Consider the following 20,341-nt stretch of genomic DNA (forward strand, 5'->3'; position numbering starts at 1 on the left):
AACGTTCCACCTATCATTCTTCTTTCCATAGCTCGTTGTGTCGTCCTCAATTTGAGTAGAACCCTTTTCGTAAGCCTCCAGGTTTCTGCCCCGTAGGTGAGTACTGGTAAGACACAGCTATTATATACTTTTCTCTTGAGGGATAATGGCAGCCTGCTGTTCATGATCTGAGAATGCCTGCCAAACGCACCCCAGCCCATTCTTATTCTTCTGATTATTTCCGTCTCATGATCCGGATCCGCCGTCACTACATGCCCTAAGTAGATGTATACATCTACTTAGGGAAGTCGTAAGGGAATATATTCCCTTACGACTTCCAGTGCCTCGCTGCCTATTGTAAATTGCTGTTCTCTTCCGAGACTGTTAAGCATTACTTTAGTTTTCTGCAGATTAATTTTTAGACCCACACTTCTGCTTTGCCTCTCCAGGTCAGTGAGCATGCATTGCAATTGGTCCCCTGAGTTACTAAGCAAGGCAATATCATCAGCGAATCGCAAGTTACTAAGGTATTCTCCATTAACTTTTATCCCCAATTCTTCCCAATCCAGGTCTCTGAATACCTCCTGTAAACACGCTGTGAATAGCATTGGAGATATCGTATCTCCCTGCCTGACGCCTTTCTTTATTGGGATTTTGTTGCTTGCTTTATGGAGGACTACGGTGGCTGTGGAGCCGCTATAGATATCTTTCAGTATTTTTACATACGGCTCCTCTACACCCTGATTCCGTAATGCCTCAATGACTGCTGAGGTTTCGACAGAATCAAACGCTTTCTCGTGTACTATACAGCAACGCTGTCTTTGCGCGATTTCTGTTCCAGCTACGCCCGCGGCGACCGTGGTCCAAGGACCTTCGTTTCCGGAAATGATCTTGAGTTCAGACGGTTTCACGGCTGTCCGGAGAGATCGGCACTGGACGTAGTAACGGGAACAAAGGCACGTGAAGGTGTTCAACAATCTCTTCGACTCCGTAGGAGTCTCAGATTGGTGCATCACTCATGCCAGTGCGGAAAGAGGAAGCTTTTACAAATACGTGTAATTTCCTAAACCATCCTCCCTTTTCTCTCTCTCTCTCTCAATCTGTAATTCCCTAAAAATGTTACGCGAATCAATTCCGCAACTGAAAGAAGGTTAGGAAGAGAGGCCGAACGAAGCGGACAGATTACGCGACGTGATTTCAGGACAGAGAGAGAGAGAGGGAGAATAAGCGATCCATTATTTACGTCCTTTATTTCTCTTTTTTTCCCATTCTTTCCCTTTCATTTTTGTGATGCTGTAGCCTCTGATTGGTGCAGCCAGGCGACGAGGCCACGCGATCTTTGAGCTGAGCCGTCCCCGCTCGTTTTTCAAGCGCGCGAACGTGCGCGCGTGCGTGTTGGAACAGCGATTCGCGACAGCGCATCGCCCACTCCCCTCCCCCCCGTCTACGGTCCCCCCGCCCTCTCTCTCCATCTGCCCTTCACGTCACGGCCACGGTTTCGGGACCCACCTCTAAGCATTGATCTCGCAGCAGCCTCGGGGCAAAAAAAAAATTCGGCGCGTGGACTGACGCACAAAGAAGACCGTTCGTCGCGAGCGCAACCTTCCAGGGAGCAGGGAAATGGGGGGGGGGGGGGGGGGGGGGGGGGGGGGGAGACAATGGATGCAGCCAGCCCACCTCCCACCATCATCGCTTGGAACAAAATTTTACCGTGAATATGTAAAAAAAAAAAAACACGAAGAGGAAGCTTGCCAGCTTAGGGCGATGAGCCGGCGTTTGTACATAATGCTGTTGTCGCTCCGGTGGCCCCTAGCGAAGTAAGCGCGGGCCAAACTATATGACATACGAACAATCGCGCGATAGATAGAAGGGCGCGCAAGACAACGTTATCTATGGAAACTCTCGCGATGCATACTCTGAAATCAGTCAACAGGCGTATTGCGAAACCCGCCTTTGAGGAATTTCCCGCTGATACGTCACCGCCAGTATATACGGCAGTGTTACGCCACCGATATCGAATAATTTATCTCGTATTTGAGCCGTTCTAGCGTCGGAAAATTAGCTAGGAAATTGGTCCTTTGAGCGACTTGAGTCTTTTGTTCCACTGGAGCACACTGTAATCCTACCTCGGAGACCAACCATTAAGCAGACCCATGTAGGCGCTGTCGAAAGCAGTTATATGGCAATTTGCTGCGGAATTTAGGACGGCGTTGCCACCGATGTTCGTTTCTGCGCCTTCATAGCTTGTACCAAGCCCCCCCCCCCCCCTATCACGATGCGGCGGGCTTTTTTTTTTTCTTTTTTCTTCCCTGCAGGAACGTACTTAATTTAGGAATACAGCTTCACAAGCGTCTTTGCTGTCCCTTTGATGGACTCAATACTATTTTGCGGGCTTTTCACTCCCCATCGGTAAAGTCGCAACCATGGTCCAGCATCTTATGCGGATTCCTTGCAGATCGGCTCAGATTTCGCCCTGTGACATCGAGTTGCTTTTCTGACAGATAAAGTTTTTCAACGGATTATCACCGTTATCGATTCGTCGCTCGGTGCGAGACGCACCTGTCACGCTGTCGCGTTTAATTAACCCAGCTTCTCGACGTTTCTCAACTTCAAGACGTTACACAGCTTCTTTCTTGACGTGCTAGCGCGACAAGATGGCGGCCACGCGATGACGTCAGTGCAGACCATCTACTCGAGCGCCAGACTCGAAGGTGGCGTGAGAATGACGTCACAGATCCCTCTTCGTGGTTTCGACGTCGTCATTCCGACGTCGGCGTTCCATTCTTGTCATTCTGGTGTCGCCGTTCTGTCAGTGCCATGCTGCCATCGTCATGCCGTCGCCACCGTTCTGGCATCGTCATTTCATAGTCGCCTCTGTCAGCTTGCCGCTTTCGTCACACGCACTCCCATTAAACACAATCGGCCATCTCGGAAGATTTGCGCCACCAACTAACGCTTGACTTCCACAATCATCTCAAGCTGATTTTTGACAACCTTATTATTATTATTTTGCAATTTATACTTTCCATCACAGTATACCATCGTTCCGACTTCGTGCTGAAAGTGTATACAGAAAAAATTAAAAACAATTAAACTATGGGATTTTACGTGCCAAAACCACGATCTGATTATGAGGCACGCCGTAGTAGGGGACTCCGGATAAATTTTGACCATCTGGGGTTCTTTATTTAACGTAACTGTTAATTGGCAGCTTGAGAGCTCTTCCTTGATTCGGTGGGTGGTGGTGCATGGCCGTCCTTAGTTGATGGAGCGATTTGTCTGGTTAATTGCGATAACGAACGAGACTGTAGCCTGTTAAATATGTGCGGGTTTCCCAGCACCTTACAGCCTTCTTAGATGGACAAGCGGCTCCTAGCCGCACAAAGCAGAGCAATAACAGGTCTGTGATGCCCTTAGATGTCCGGGGCCGCACACGCGCTACACTGAAGGAAGCAGCGTGTCTTTATCCCTGTCTGAGAAGACTGGGTAAACCGTGGAACTTCTTTCGTGATTGGGATAGGGGCTTGCAATTGTTCCCCTTGAACGAGGAATTCCCAGTAAGCGCGAGTCATAAGCTCGCGTTGATTATGTCCCTGCCCTTCGTACACACCGCCCGTCGCTACCGATTGAATGATTTACTGAGGTCTTCGGACCGACGTCCGGCGCGGGCTTTCGGTTGCGCCGGTCTGTTGGAAAGATGACCAAACTTGATCATTTAGAGGAAGTACAAGTCGTAACAAGCCGCGCACTTAAATCTAAGTTCACGGCTGGTGTTGCACTTCGTCGCGACCGAAATGCGGCCGCCGTGTCCAGGATTTGATCCCGCGACCTCGTGCTTAGCAGCGCAACACCAAAGCCAATAAGCAGCCACGGCGGGTTACAGAAAAAATCCGATCATCGGTGCCTCCGAAGAAAAACGCACAATTCCAACTGAGCTTAGTTCAGTAGAACGCAGTGTAGCTTTACTACACCGAGCGCACATTCGTAGCATGCGTGTTGTATAATATGCATGGCACCTCCACTTACCGTTGATACTGCTTTCCGTGCATCCGTTTGTGTGTACGATAACCTCGGAACCTGCAGGGAGGCAAGAGATAAGACAAAGATTAGCACGAGCCTCTACCGCCTTACTGCAAAGTATCGCAGTGAACAGTGATTATAGGGCGCCGCGCGCTCAGCCAGAAGGCATTGCGGCTGTTTCAGCTTTCTACGTACGCGGTCGGCGCCAGCCAGTGGGACTACCGCGGAAATTTGACGACACTCTGGACAGCAACAGACCCATGCCCGCTTCACGCTTGCTCGTGCACGGATGTACGATTGCACTACCTTGGCAGAACGCGTAAACTTGCGGCGAGCGATTGCTACGGGCACCGCGAGCGCGTTTAAGGTCTCTTATATATGGTTTGATCTTCTTCCGCTCGCATTGCGCTACGTTGTCTCGGCGCTGCTGAATCAGTATGAAAAGCTTGAACGCGCGATGCCGATACGTGTGGCACCCAACGCGCCGACGTGACTGCGTCAGCTGCACGTGACGAAAATGGCATGACGAAAATGGGACGACCGCGACCGGCGTGACAAAGACACAACGACAACGAAGGGACCGCGACAATGACACGACCAAGACGGCGTGATGGCAATGGGATGGCGACTCTGGACAATCTAAATATCTATCGTCACCTGCGGGCGAAAGCGGGAGGCCTCAGCAAGCTTTCTACGTCTTGAAGGGGCAGCGCAAGACAACGAAGACAGAAGGCAGGAACACACAGGGCAGCGCTGTGTGTTCTTGCCTTCTGTCTTCGTCGTATTGCGCTGCATGCCCCTTCGAAATGTGCAACCAGTACCAGCTCGCCCGAATGTCGATCCTTCTAAAGCTTTTTACGAATTCTTGTGCTCTAGCGCGAAGTCTTCTGAACAAAAGGTCTCCTCGGTCACGCATATATGGCGTCTTGAAGGGTGACAAATAAATAGCGAGAATTCGGAATCACGTTACACTCCATGGACACGAGGCATGCTTCCTTGTCTGCGCCCCCCCCCCCCCCCCCCGCTTCTTGTGGAAAGCTAAAATGGTGTGCACATATCTGTCGGCTTCAGTTAGGTCCGCATTTTCTGTCATACTCGTTGAACTCGAATGCAACAAAGTCGGATAAAGTGAATGAGTCCGTTCAAACCAGCATCCGAAACCGACAGACCCCATGTAATGTAACTCCTTCCTAACGGACGGGACACCGAATAATCATACTCGCTTGCGACCGCTGCCAACTCAACAATGCCGCTAGCACAGATGCCGCGAACACAGTGTTGAGGAAAGCTGTTGTCGCAGTCCGTTTCTGTTTTTTCCATACTTTTCTTTTACAGTGCACTGGAGCACGTCTACACAAGCTCGCTCGTCGAAAACGCCGTTTTTAGTGACGCTGAGATACAGTTCAAGGCGCAGGTAAGAAACTGCAGCCTGCTACGCGTAGTTTTACTTTCAACAAATGGGTTTCCTTCCTGTTTTCTGCACTGGAGATAGTAAACCCGTTTAGAACGAACGCATAAAAAAAAGTTCGTTTAAGTTCGCTATATAGGCGAATTTGGGTATGCCGAGTTACTGCATTAGTTAGCCGCCATTTCAATGTTCTTTCAGATATTGAATATACTGTGCAACATTTTTCTGGCCTTATATTTGCAGCTTTATACTTGTCATTACTTTTCTGCGTCCTGTGAAACTGTTACCCATTGTATAATGATGCATGAGCTGCTTTTTTTGTGTCCTTCATTTTCTGTACATGCCCCCCTCACACAATACTCCTATTTGGACCCTGTGAGTATTTTGAACAAATAAATAAATAAATAAATAAATATATCGAACCATCTTTTAGCGAATAAGCCTGCTCGCTGTAACCGGGTTCAACTGTGTGCTGGACCATGCTGTATATGGGCAGTCCAAACTGAAACGCAAAACAAAGTCGATCCAACGCTCATATGATGGAATATATGTGGAGCGAAACTCTGGTGAAGCGGTTACACAAATGCCATGGAAATAAATGTGATGCGGGCGCACTTGCGTTTGTTGTCGTTCTATGCAACGTGGCACTTGAGCCCATCGTCCCCACTGTACCAACGCGCACAAATTCGCTCCTTGCTGCAACCTTACACTTCCCGTAAGCTACCGTCTCCAAACTTTCTTTTGCGACAGGATCTGTTGGTGACGCGGCCTTAGTTTGGAGAGCGCCGTTTCCAGGAGACGCGACACGCCTGAAAGAGGCGCCGACAATACGCTCCTTGTGGTTGCAACCTTACGCGTTCGCGAACTATGATCGCCGAACTTTTTTGCCGACAGGCTCGCTTTCTTCACGTATACGCACACAGCCATCGTCCACCCACCGATATCCGCAGGCAGGCAGGAGCTGCAGAGGGGGGTGAGGTGATAGGAGTGGGGGGGAACGTACAGTTGGTGCAGCGACCCCGTCAACGAAATCGCAACGTGTATGGTGAAGGTGGATACCGTCGCGCAGAAACTGCGAGAGCGAAACAGAAGGCCCGGTATCATCGTACACGCAGTACGTCGCCAACACGAGCCGCGCACGGCGCACGGAACAAAGGAAGCCGCTCGCGGCGCCGGTTTGGCGCGCCATAAACTTCCTGCCGTCGCACAGTCGCCGAACCTTACTCTGCATGTGCCACGTCTCACGCGGCCACTGCTGTGAATGAGCGATCCGCGTGACGACGAGCGAAACGAGAAGCGACCGCGGAGGCACCTCAGCGTGCGGTCACGTGCTACTGGATCAGCGAAGTTGAGCTTGTCACACGGCTGGACCGTCCTCTTTCTCTCCCTCCATTTCTCTCTTTCTTCCTCGCTTCTCAACTTGCTCGGTAGAAGGGAGGAAAGCGGCCCTATCTCCGACAGGCTCGGCTTCCCTTGGCTTGTTAACATGTCACCAACGAGACATACTCAAGGGACACGAGAGATTACTAAACGACAGAGACAGAGAGAGAGTTAGAGGTTGTGTAGATGAAACGGAAACAGGAGCGGAGCATCATGGCTGACTAAGAGTAAAGAGGGGAGAGGGGAAAGCACATAGAGAGCGGGTGCATATTCGAATCTTCGACTCAAAACTCGATCTCTTTGAGGAAGAAATCTCTTCGAGAAATCAAGTAAGGTGTGGGTGGGGCGGGTCCCGAAGAATGGATGTACCATTTCGCTGAGGGGGCTTAGATATAACTTGCTCAGAAAGCTGCTGGGAATCTGCAAAACCGAAACGAACGATTACCATGCCGAATCAAGCGGACAGTAAAGATCTATCAGATCGTACTATGATTTTGCTATCTATCTATCTATCTATCTATCTATCTATCTATCTATCTATCTATCTATCTATCTATCTATCTATCTATCTATCTATCTATCTATCTATCTATCTATCTATCTATCTATCTATCTATCTATCTATCTATCTATCTATCTATCTATCTATCTATCTATCTATCTATCTATCTATCTATCTATCTATCTATCTATCTATCTATCTATCTATCTATCTATCTATCTATCTATCTATCTATCTATCTATCTATCTATCTATCCTGCAAACACCACGCGAAAAAAAAAAGAAAAGACGTGCCATGCAGCATAACCGCACCGTAACTGCCACTATGCGCTAGGTAGCTATAGCTGAAGTCAGATTTAAATTCAGTCCATTTGTGTGCACGCACTGTAGGCCTAACTTCTTTCGCTTTAGATCGAGACATGCGTTGAGGAGTGCCTGTGAAGCAAAGGTCCAATTTGCGTCGCATAATGGCAGCTAGTTCCCTTAAGTCGGCGTCGCCTTTGTACAGCGGTGTTTTGCAGTGAGGCACATTAAGAGTTGAAAGGGGCCACTGTCACAGGATATCCGCGTTCGTTAATTACACACGCGAGCGTGCGCCGTTGTTGTTAGCGCCGACACGTCTAATAACTGTACTGGCAGCCGTGCATATCTATGCTTGACGTTGCTGTGGCACAGAAAAAAAAAACGATTTTTTGTTTCTTTTGTCGTGCCCTCCTGCATTGGCGAATCTCCGGAATTTCCAGGTTCCCAGGTAGGGTTCATTTCGTTTATGGGTGCACTAAAAACGCGCACTAAGCGAAACAGTAATAAAACACGAAAAAAAATCGAAGTACCAAAAGTCATTTTCCCATTCGGCGAGATATGTTCAAGAAATAATAAAAAAAAAAACCTCGACGCGGCTTCATTCAGGTGACTTCAGCGAGGCTCCACAGTGCGTCACTTCAACCACGGGAAAGCACTAACAAGTACTTGAATGTCATATAGATAATGCACGCAGACTCACAGCAGCATAAAAACAAGATGAAGCTCACATTTCCTGAATATCACGACGAGGCACCAGGCGCTGGCACAGAGCGGACACGCCGCGCTCTTCATCCCAACGACACCGCCACGCTTCTTACTCTGCTGTGCTACCGTGGTGTTCGGGCACGGCGTTCCGAACCCACAGTGACGTCATGATGGCAACGTAGGGTCACGTGTCCGCTATTAGTGACGCCGACGGGGGGAGCCTGGCGCGATATTGTGTAAGAGGGGTGTGTTTTCAGCGACGTGTTTCGTTTACCTCACTATGGCAACGGAAGGGCAGCTTCCCTGTTACCACAAGGAGAGGGCATACGCTGGTCTGTGTCGATCCTTTATCAAAGACCCTTTCGTTATGACTATACCGCGTTTCGATAGCTGAAGTTTAGATCACGCTATATTCGTTTAACGGAATATTATGGAAGAATAGTTAGTTAAGCTGTATTGGTAAACTACACTCGCGCAACTAATTTTAAAACAAACACGAGAACGGAAGACCGCCGCCGACGCCACCGAAAAGTTTCAGTGTCAGCTCAGCGTGATGTCACAAATTTCGACAACGTCTACCACATACGGTTTAGTTGAGCGTTTCTTCAGTGAACCAAAACTACACTTCGCATTCTAAAAGAACCAAGGACTCAACCTAGCAGATTTTCATTTATTTTCCTGCGCCCAAATACTAGAGAATAGAGAGAGAGAAGGAAAGGCAGGGAGGTTAACCAGACTGAGTCCAGTTTGCTACCCTACACGTGGGGAGGGGATTGGGGAATACCTTTAAAGTACGTGACGCCCCACTGACATTCATGCTCGAAATTCCCAGAAGGAAAGTGTCTGAAATTGTTTTCCGTCAGATTGATGAGAATGTCAGGCTGAAAGAATGCTTCGCCCTCCTAAACTGCCCTCAAACCTCATTATAACGAAACTGTACATAAAGGAATAACAAATATAGCAAAGTAAGTGAAATTCCCCTCGCAATCCCCGCACAGATTCACATTGCAGCACATGTCGCAACGTATACAACGAAGTGAGTATAGCTACCTCCTTCAACTTCGTTATAAAGGGGTTTGTTTCACTGTGGTTTGCTCGCTGTCCTTCAGTGTACCTTTAGACATGCATTGAAGAAGAGAGATAGAGAGGGATATAACGAAGGCAGGAATGTTAACCAGTCAAGAGTCTGTTTGGCTACCCTACGCTGGGGAAAGGGAGAAGGGGATAGAGAAGGAAGAGAAAGGAGGTATAGAGACGTGCAAGGACAGTACTTGAGTCAAAGCTTCCAGTTTACTACCTCTGCTGTGGGTAATCGCACGACTTCCCCTCCAGTGTAGATCGAGTGCACTTCGCCCCCCTGCCGTTGCCCGCCTGTTCAAGCCATCAGCCACTATATTGCCGGCAGGAGGCGCGCCAGCCCGCGGCTTGGGTGGCCTCTCGCGGTCCTGACCAACCCCCGGCGGCGAATTCAAAAGGTAAACACGAACCCACCACGCTCCTGCTGTCGGAGCTGCGAGGAGAGGACGTCCTCGATTCGCCTTTATTCTTTCGATTCTTTTTGTTTCTCTGTCTGTTTATCTTCTTCCGTTGAACTCAATACGCAGCCGGGTGTCGTGCAAGTGCGACGTTCTGTTGAATTTCGTGTGCGGTTAAGTCTGTCTCTCGTTTCGCACTCTTATCACGTGGTATAACCTTTGTTAAATTAAATTTTGGGGTTTTACGTGCCACAACCACGGTGCGATTATGAGGCATGCCGCAGTGCGGGGACTCCGAGTTAATTTTGACCACATGGGTTTCTTTGACGCGCACACAACGCACGGTACACGGGCGTCTTTGCATTTCACCCCCCATCGAAATGCGGTCGCCGCCGCGGCCGGGATTCGATCCCGCAACTCGGTATATAACCCTTGTCAAATCGTGCACAGTTTTGTAGTTAAATGCAGCCATCCCTTATTATCACGTCGCCCGGAGCCCCAGTTGCCTATTGCTCCCGTGAACCTGCAGGTGATGACCCGTAGAAGTGCCGGCGTTGCCAGCTGTAAGTGTGTATGTTTGCACCATTATGAAAGTTACATTTATAAGATTGTTGCGTGAAAGCACTTCTTAAGTAGATGCACACTTTTTTTAGGAGGACTAGGCGGGGGGGGGGGGGGGGGGGGGCGGAGGTGATTGATTATAAGACTGTGATATTAGTGTCACATGTAGTGCCAATGGTCACTGAGCACCAATCGTCTTTCACTCGTTGAAACCCATTCGGATGAAAATATAAATAGTGCAGTTCTGGTGAGAAGAATAATTCATTCAGTTTTTAAAAGAGAAGCTTAACTCACTCGCTAAAGCATGCATGGGTGATCCTTTTTGCTTGCATGCAACAGAATTCAAAAAGCTCAATGACACTGAAATGGTGAAAGCTTAAAAAAATCGAAACGCGTCCGTTTGCAGACATGCTTCTCCGGATATGTTCAGTTCCCGTGTGCCAGCTTGTCTTTTATCGGAGTCACGTGATGGCGCCACCCCGACGACTAATAAAGTACACCGTTTATCGCAAACAAGAACACGCGGAGCAGTTGCAGAACGCGTATTTCCGGAAACACGACATGGCATCGAAAAAGTGTGTAAAACGCCCCGCGCGCGCGGACTGGCTCGTCGAGCACTATATCTTCGTGACTCATCTCGCGACACTTCAACGACTCACCTAGCTCTGAAATTCATGTACTGCTACACTGACAGGGCCGGTACAGGAGGACCCCGTCATCCGCAGACTGCTCGCACGTTTGCTTGTTGCTCCTTAAAACATGAGACCGAATGACGACAACGACGTCCTCGAGGTCACTCCCGTCAGTCTTTTTTTTTCCTACGTCAGAGAACGCAACCGCTCGCTGTGTGCTGCCGGCCCGTCCAGATGCTGCCATTCGGCTATTGTCCAGATTCTCCCTTTTTTGTGTGTGTGTATGTGTACGGGTCCTAAACGCACGCGCACCGGCCACGCGAGCCACGAACGCACCACGCGCCAGTGTGAAAGGTTCCGCCCCGTCATCGCCGCCGCAGGGTCAGCCGTGGACGCTTCGTGCACCACCGCCGAGCACGAGCGGTCTGCCAGAGCCGAATGCGGACGCATTGTGTACAGGAGGCCGCGTGCGGCAGCATCCCCAGGGATACAGAGAGAGAGAAAAGAGAAAGGACCCCGTCCACCCCCGCAACGGTCATTTCGCTCGGACCCCGTTGCTCGGACCCCGCTCGGGCGGCCAAGGCCGAACTTTTGGCTGCGCCGCGGCTCGTTCCACGGTCGGTCCTCGGGGAAGTGCCGCAGCCGCTGCTGTTGTGCGCGTTCCCGCCCGGTTCGCACGTATATCAAAGAGCGCGCACGCGCCGTGAGTCGAACCTCCTGCCCCCCCCCTCCCCCCCCCCCCCCTTGCAGTCGCCCGCGATACTGGACAGCTGCTGGGTTGATCGTGCGCTGTCCTTCCGTGCGAAGCCGCGGACACCTGACCCTCGACGGCGGGGAATCCTGAGAGAGCTTTAAGGGGAGAGCCGACCGATAGACCGCATCGACGACCCGGACGAATGCGCGATGATAACCCGAGCGTTACGGAGCGCGAAGGCACGTATAACGGTCTTGGTACGATCGAGGCACGTGCACGCGTGTTCGCGTGTGCAACTGTATACGTGTTGCCCGTTATGTAGGTCCCTGCACTTATCTGCAGTGACTTGGCGAGATTGCTGATTGACTGTTTCTCGCGATGCTTTCATGCCACGTTCTGCCACAAATTTTGTGACAGTTATCATTTTTTTTTGGCAAGTGACGAGGAGTAAGCTGGTGCTACCTAAAGGCCCCAACCTCTCCTATTACACCGCGTCAGTAATAATAATAATAATAACAAAAATGCCAGACAGCGAAACATTAGTGGAGCGAAATGTACGTGCATACATAAACAACGCGTGATATTTGACGGCTTCTGAAGCGTCTGTGCGAGCCCACGGTGGGCGCCTGCGCTGCGAAAGGCTATGCAGGGCGTCACAAAAGCCCGCGCTGTTTGCAGTTCCTTGTAATAAAGAGCCAGCAGATCCCAAGTAAGATAATGAACGCACGTTACGAGAAACATCGGCGATTCACACCTTTCCTGCGTGCACTTGTGCACGTGTGCCCGCACGAGTCCGTGTCCGGCGCTCGTGTGTGTGCCGTGTGCTTAGCCCGAACTTCTTCCCTTTACCCACTTCCCTAACTAGGCCTCGAGCCATCATTCAAACGTGTTACTTACTTACTTTCTCTCTCTCTTTCTTTATCAATGCGTCTACGTGTCTGTCTGTGTTTGCTCTGATGAACCTTATCACTTGCAACCATACACACGCGCAAGTTTCTGCCGAAACATGCTTGCAGTGGCAGAATGTTCGCTGCGCCGGCATTCATAGGATTTCTTAATAGGAAAATTTTAGGAGTCTTTTTCTGAGAGGAGTTGGCCCTCGAGCATTAAAGTCGGTGCAGTGCTGTTTGCTGCGGGCAGCACAGGCCGAATGCGCAGTTGCTTAGAGAGAAGGCTGAGAGGAACTAATTTCTCCATGTTGTAAGTATGCGGGGAAATAATCAGCACACTTCAGCGATTCCTCCAGCTCCGAATTCGTTTACTACTACAATGACAGCCTGGCACAGAGGACACTGTCATATGGATTGCTCGCTCGTTCGCTTGCTCCTCAAATATTGGTGACCTCTCTCTCTCTCTCTCTCTCTCTCTCTCTCTCTCTCTCTCTCTCTCTCTCTTATTCGCCTCGGTTTCTACGCGGCATAATGTCAGAATGAGATTAAATACAAGTATGGAGGCTCATTTCATGCATATGCTGCAAATCGACTTATAAAACGTGCTGCTCGTGAGCCACCTTTCATAGTTTTCAGGTTGGTCGCCGCTCAACGTCAAACCCCTTGGTAAAGTTCAGAGGACTGGCTTCGTCCCTGAGTACATCCAAAGTAAACGGCTGGCACCGGGTGCAGACGCAGGAGCGGATAGACTTCGGACACTGGACATTGCCTTCATGTGGTTTGCCTCAGGTAAGAGTGATGGCTGGTGTAAGAAGCCGCCCAGGCCCGAAGTCTCCAGAGATACATGACTTCCTTCACCCGAGAACGACTGCGAGGAATGAATCGGACAGCGCGGGGAGATAATAAAGCAACTCCTTTATGAGGATCACAACGTATTCGCCCGCTGCAACTGTGCAGTGTGTACCAGGTAACCTTAGCCAAGCTGTCGCAACGAAAAAAAAAAAAAACGTACTATAAAGGAAACACGGTGCAAGGTACATGCATAATAACTACGGTGTTCTGTCGCCATATCTCTGACCACCGAACACCATGGGTGTTAAAATCGTGTCTTGCAACGTGTTTTTTTTATTGTTCTTTTTTCTTCGTTGAAGAGCTTGGCTAAATTTAGTAGAGACACTCTATATACTGCTTGTTCTGTCTTAAGTACGCACACAGACGACGCCACTTTCTTGCGTGGTGTCGCGCACAAATCAGCGTATAACTTTCTGCACGCGAATGTTGCGCACCATGTACTCGCATCTCGGTGGTTGGTGCGTCCGGTTCTTAACTGCACACTCCCGCAGGGGGAGGGGGGGGGTGACGGGCGAATTTCGTTGTTGTTTTTCTTTGTCGTCACGCAGTGAACGCGAAGTTGATAATCAAGAGGTTGACTGACAGCGACGACATCGGTGACGCGATGATGAACAGCGTATATAAAGGAACGGAAGAAAAACAACAAACTCAGTTTCAAGCAATTTGACTATGCTGTAGTAGTAAAAACTACAATACGACGCGTTTCCTTATTTCTTTGTCCAAGGGCAGCGTAACAGCATGATCGTAAACTGTACGGCTCTTTCCCTCTCGAAAAGAAATAACATCTCACTTCTCAAACAACAAAGAGCGAAATGAAGAAAGAGAATAATTCTGGCTGGTTCGCGGGATATTCAGCGCAGCCGTCGCGGGCTATATTTATGCCTATAGTACAGCTGCCCTGTCCGCGTCGAGGCACAGTACATATAGAGACCAGACGCGTAACACAATCTTTGCGCGAACTCCAATATAAAAAAAACAAACAAAACAAAGGAGGACGTGCGCATCAGGCGGAATGCACGCAGGCTTCCCTCAACAAACGCTCTGAGCTGGCGCGCGAGCAAGCCGACGTCTTTAAGCCTGCCTCCCAAACAATGTCAGACGCAGATGGATCCGGACAGCTACAGATCGAGATCGCAGCCTTTCTTCTATCTCTCTCTCTCTCCCCTCCCTCCCCCTCTCTCTACGTGTATGTGTTCGTGGTGCGAGCCTGTGCGCGTACAAACAGCGGCGAAAGATAGGAGGAAAAAGGGGAAGAGAGAGATAGAAAGAGAGAGTGAAAAGGGGGCGAGAAAGCTTGATGGGAATAAAAAGTGGGCGAGCGTAGGACATAACGGCTCCATACTCCCTCGCCCCCTTTCCCCCCCCCCCCCTAAATCTTTGCCCCGACACACAAACACAGTATACACCGCGGAAGCGCGCGCTCTTCGCGAACGACGAATGCGGGCGGCTCTCACTACGCTGGGTAATATCAATTTGGACCCCATTCGGAGCTCCCGCCGCTCACCTCCTCTCCCGCTCATTTCTCGCGATCTTACACGACCGGCGCGGCCGACGATATGGGCCGGCTGTGGTCTTCTCTGGCCGTCTCCTCTAAATGCGCCCCGCAGTCGCTCACTCGCTCACTCTACGTTCCTTTCTATACACGAACCATTTTTTTTTTCTTCTTTTTATTGTCTACGTTTGTATATGTGTTCCAGTTGCTTTCGCGCTCCGCAGTGCGATGAAAAATCTTGAAGCACCGCCGCGATACTCAGCGTCGCGTTGGCGGGGGCGCGCCGTGCTTCCGCGGCCCTGTACACAGCACGGAAATCCCGCGCTACATCACATAAGCGATCCGGGCGAAACGAACGGGCAAGAAGAACACCCACCACGGCGCACACACACTCCCCGGGCTTGGATCCCACGCTCCAGCCCGCGGCGTCGGACCGCGGGACAAATGAAATAAGAGTTGTCGGGCGCAAATTGCCGCGCCATATGTATGTATACGGCTCGATGGAGAAGCCACATTTGTCCCGTCGCAAATGGGCGCTGCGTGTATGTACGTAGTATGGTATTGTCTACGCCATGCAGCCTTCGAATTTATTTTCTTTCATTCGCTTTCTTTTTCTATATCTCCCTCTTTCTTCTCGGAGTCGTTTGTGACTTATCGAGGCAATAGAAAGAAGTAAAGTGGCGTGCGCGTGATGTGTTGGATCAGTTGAACGGCCCGTTTGGCACACGGCGTGGCTGGCTCGCGCTCCAAAAGTCGTCTTTTGTACGGAGCGCTGGGTCCCCCTCCGTGGCGGCACTATATCGCCGTACAGTCGTCATAATCATAATCATCATCGTTCCAAACGTCATTAAGAGGATGGGGGAAGCACGGGAACCAAGCATCAGGAAGAAATGAGATAGATATAGAGAGAAAAAAAAGAGAGGAAGAGAAAGAGAGAAGGCATACCGAGGAGGTTTGGCGTCACGGACCATCGTGGACCGAATCCACAAAGCTATTTCGGTCGTAGCAATTTTTTTTTGTCCTTGACTGACCGTTTTCGCCAATATGTCCGCAATAACGAATGACTGACGTATTTTCTTATGAAAAGTTATTTCGTATAAACAACTTTGTGAATAGAGGCCCGCATCACTCTCCAAGACCATCCTCCCCATCCTCCCATGTCACGAGCGTAAGTGCCCACATAACAGACAGGCAAGACGAGGGCGACACGATTTGGAATACTGATTTTATACCAGCGCTTCTTCAATTGAATAAACAATAAAATATAGTTAGGATGCGCAGCAAGCTGCGTCAATTAAACGCCAAAAGTGAACAATGGGGCGATCTTTCCGAGATCTGTGAGCAACTCTGAAGCAGGGTACCCATGGTAAAATCCCAAGTGTGACGCGTTCGATGCACTGCTTGGTGCGTCAACAACAGCGTTCACAAAGTTTCTAAAAAAAATGTACCTGTTTTCAGCAGTCGGTGCAGCCGTCTATGAGAAGCGTCGTTTGTCCCTTCAGGCGCCACGTGGTACCACGTATCCCCTGCTTTATCCAAATTGAAGTCAGAAGAATGCTTTCCAGAATGCAAGTCGACGTATATAAGACTCAACGCAGATTGAGCGTTGCTGCACGTAAGATAAAACTCCTGGGATGCATACACCTTGACTCCGCCTTCCTCAGGGCTAAAGCACCGGCCTCCAATGTGCGTCTAAAAGTTGGAAGCAGTTGGAGTTCGGTTGGAATCACAGCTATTCTTGTTACGAGTGCACACGTCATCCGCATGTATATATTATATACGTATATTAAACGTATATTATACGTATGTATACTATACATACGTACGTTATACGTATATTATACGTATGCCGTTTCCTCGACTGCACCGCAGAGTGTGCAAGAAGGGGCGAACTATTCGCAGAGGCGTAAAAAAAAAGATGTTCGCGCTACAACAACTCAGCCTTTAGGTGCTGCGTAATCCAACGATACGGCTTACACAATTTTCCAGAGTTGCGCTGCCCGACTGCTGTCTGAGAAAGCAGCTTTACAGGAAACACGAAAATGTGAGTACAGTAAGTATAGCGTGAGGTGATTCAGACGTATCCTCGCGAGAACTCTTCCGCGTTTTTCAAATTGTAGCTTTATAGGATCAATTATATTTCTAATTTATCTGTTGAAATCAACACTGAAGGCAACAAAAGTCAGTAGAAACTCAACAACATTCCTATACCTTATTTTTGGTAAGGTATCGACGTGCCACAACAACAAATGCTATTCCGCCAGACCCAGGAAACGCACGAAATACTATAAAGAAAACCGCCGTTCCCAAATGTAGCTCGCCAAGAGATATAGAATGTGGTTTACGCCCGAATCGTTTACTCTCGACTGTTGCTCGCGAAAGCAGCTGGGCAAGGAGTACGAAAGGACGGACGCAATAGGCAAATTGAGAGGTGCAAAGGTATACTCGCACAAATCTTTCGGGGCATCCAATTACATCTCAACGGCACGTCAATTGAAGACAACAAAATATCGATAGAAACACAACAAAGCTAGATTGAATTACATCTCAACGACAAGCAAATTGAAGACAACAAAATATCAATAGAAACACAACAAAGGTGCTTACGGCGACTTTTGTGAGGGAAGTACGTACTGTACAACAACGGTGCAACGCCGTTCTACCCCACACCCGAGAGAGGCACGAACAACTATAGCGAAAACCGTCCTTCGCAAAAAAAAAAGAATGGCCCCTCAGAAATGGGCTTGGTCGCAAGAAGGCCCATCCCACGCACAAAGCACAGAGGGGCGTCGGGCTTTGCGGTGGTGAAGTAACGGGACATTTTGATTGGCGACTGAAAATTTCAACTTTTCATTGCTCTAAAACGGGAGAGCGCGGCGCTCCGCGGTTCGGCCCGCCGGGGAGCCCCTCCCTTTTTTTTTTTTTCAATGCGATCGATACGCTACGCTGCGCGCGCCCTTCTCCATTGAAAAGCGCTGGGGCGCATGCGCCACCGAAATAGAAGCGTGCCGAAGAGGAACAGCCATTTCGACTATGCGCGGGGAGAGAGATTGTTCGTCGGTGAAAGAGGGAGGAAAGCGTTAGAGGAGGTTAAACCCTTAAAGAGAGAGAGAGAGACCTGTGGTAGCGCATCATTCGTTCAATTTTAAGGCGTTAATACTGAAGTTGTTCAAGTTGTACGGCTGCCAGTACGCCTAAGCCAGCTTTACCTGCCTGGTGCTAACAGCGCAGAGAGAAGAAATAAAGATATGGTAGCGCATCATTCGTTCAATTTTAGGGCGTTCGTAGTGAAGTTGTTCCAGAAGCTGTACCGCTGCCAGTATACCTAAGCCAGCCTTACCTGCCTGGTGTTAACCGCGCAAAACGTAGAAGGGAATGCGAGACAGTCAGCGCCTGTGGTGTCGTCTTCTCGTCTCGTGGCCCGTCTACGTACGTTTCGCGCTGTTAACATCATGATGGAAAACCAACCAGCCCAAGCTGCTAATCTATAGCTGTGCCTGGTTATGCTGTACCCGTGAATTCGGTTCAATTCGATTGAAAAAAAAAACACGCTTAAGTTGGTCTCCTCAGTTAGGTTTGCCTCGTTGAGCTTTCACAGCCACACTGCACTGGACACCTCAGCACTGTACTATCGTGCACTGGTCACACAGGGGCATCCTTTTCTTCCACCTTTAGGATTGCTGTCAGACGGCCACGCAAACAGAGAAACCGGAGGTATCGCGATGGAGTGCATGTACACGCATTCGATACAATTGTACCGATATCTACAAACGAATGACGCACCTGTATACTTATGCGTCTAGCCAACGCGCAAGTCATTAGGACTGCAAGCGTAGCGACCTCTAGGATGCGAGACTGCAGCCGCATCCCTGATGAAAAGAGCAAGGCTTAGACGGGACGATCTTGTTTGCTGATCGGATAAAACAATAAGGGTGCAGCGTGCACGATACGAAATCAACGGCACCGCGGGCCTGTGAAAAGAAAAGCCGTGGACAATGACAGCAAATATTCCGAGATAGTGAAACGCATGTAAGTAGGACAGCCTATTCTCAACGGAACTTATCGCTGAAAGTAGAGTCGTTTATAAATAAGGTTCTTCTCTGTCTCTCTCTCTTTTACTCGTCGCGTTTACTCGTCATGTATCATGTGAAGCCACGCCTTACGCGTGACACCCGCCGTGATATGTAGGGATGCATGTACTCCCAACACAATAGCGGCCGAATTCGCAAACCGTTCTTTCTTAAAACTTTTATTATGATCTGTCGGCAGCCTTTGCTAATAAAAAGTTCGCCAGCATGTTTAAACACTCCTCTCTTTCTCCCGTCTTCCTCGCACAGTTTAAAATTTTGCTGAATCTATGAACCCGACTAGCCCGACAACATGCCTTACTCATGTAACACGTGAAGGCTAAAGCCTGCTGCGCACGCGGTAACGCATTGCGTTATGCGATCGAAGGGGTCAGACTTCTTGCAAGACATAACGAGCCGCAGTGTGAAGCAAACGTACGGCGCTGTATAGGTCGACCTCCTCAACGACACATGCGGGCACCTAATGCACCACTTATAGGTTCCTTCGTTCTCTCTTTCTTTCTGTATTTCTTTCTGTCTTTCGTTCCTTCTTTCATTCCCTCTTTCGTTTCTTGAATCATACTCAGCCATTGCATCACTGCTTGCGCGGATATGAACCGTTCCTGATGATCATATTTTTTGCTTCGCTGAACTAGACGCGCCGCTTCTTGCGGGTGAGCCATTGCACGAGGCACTGAAGGCTTTCGCCTTAATATGCTTGCTGTCACTATTGGACGGCTTTTTTGTTCACACGAACTAGATTAGGAGTTTTGTGTGTGTGTGAATACGAACCTAGTACAGTAAGAATAACGTGTTGTGAGACTAACACTACATAGAACGCATGGCGCTCTTTGGTCACACCTGGCCCTTGCGCCACTAACCAACACACATTCATTCATTCATTCATTCATTCATTCATTCATTCATTCATTCATAACATTATACTATATACACGTCGCGAGCGTGATTGTGCGGGGACGAAACCGCTTTAAAATTCGCGTGTTACTTCGTCAACGGAAAGAAATGCATTTCGATGGGGGCGAAATGCGAAAACACCCGTGTACTTACATTTAGGTGCGCGGTGAAGAACCCCAGGTGGTCAAAATTTCCGAAGTCCTCCACTACGGCGTGCCTCATAATCAGAAAGTGGTTTTGGCACGTAAAACCCCACAAATTAAATTAATTAAATAACTATATATTCCTTTATTTTCACGGTCACGCTACACGCAGGGAGCTGACACCAGCAGGTTGGCGAATGTTTTCCAATTAATCACGAGTTGACACAACATGCACACTGCGCCAGTTGTACATTCCTGTATACGCTAGTGAAACTCACACGATCAGCGCAGTGCTACCGGCCAGCTTTTTTTGAAGGGGAAAA

The 20,341-nt window shown here is 49.3% G+C and overlaps 1 protein-coding gene across 2 annotated transcripts in view; it reads right to left on the minus strand.

Annotated features, from left to right (window-relative positions):
- lin-28 (protein lin-28 homolog) overlaps positions 1 to 20,341 on the minus strand; it is a 252,336-nt gene that overhangs the window by 139,877 nt on the left and 92,118 nt on the right. For both annotated transcript variants that reach the window (XM_075696005.1, XM_075696004.1), the window contains exon 2: positions 4,006 to 4,056. In XM_075696005.1, the coding sequence (XP_075552120.1) occupies positions 4,006 to 4,056 (51 nt within the window). The remainder of the gene's footprint in view (positions 1 to 4,005; positions 4,057 to 20,341) is intronic.

This window comes from Dermacentor variabilis, chromosome 6 (genome assembly GCF_050947875.1).
Source record: "Dermacentor variabilis isolate Ectoservices chromosome 6, ASM5094787v1, whole genome shotgun sequence".
Classification (NCBI taxonomy): Eukaryota; Metazoa; Arthropoda; class Arachnida; order Ixodida; family Ixodidae; genus Dermacentor; species Dermacentor variabilis.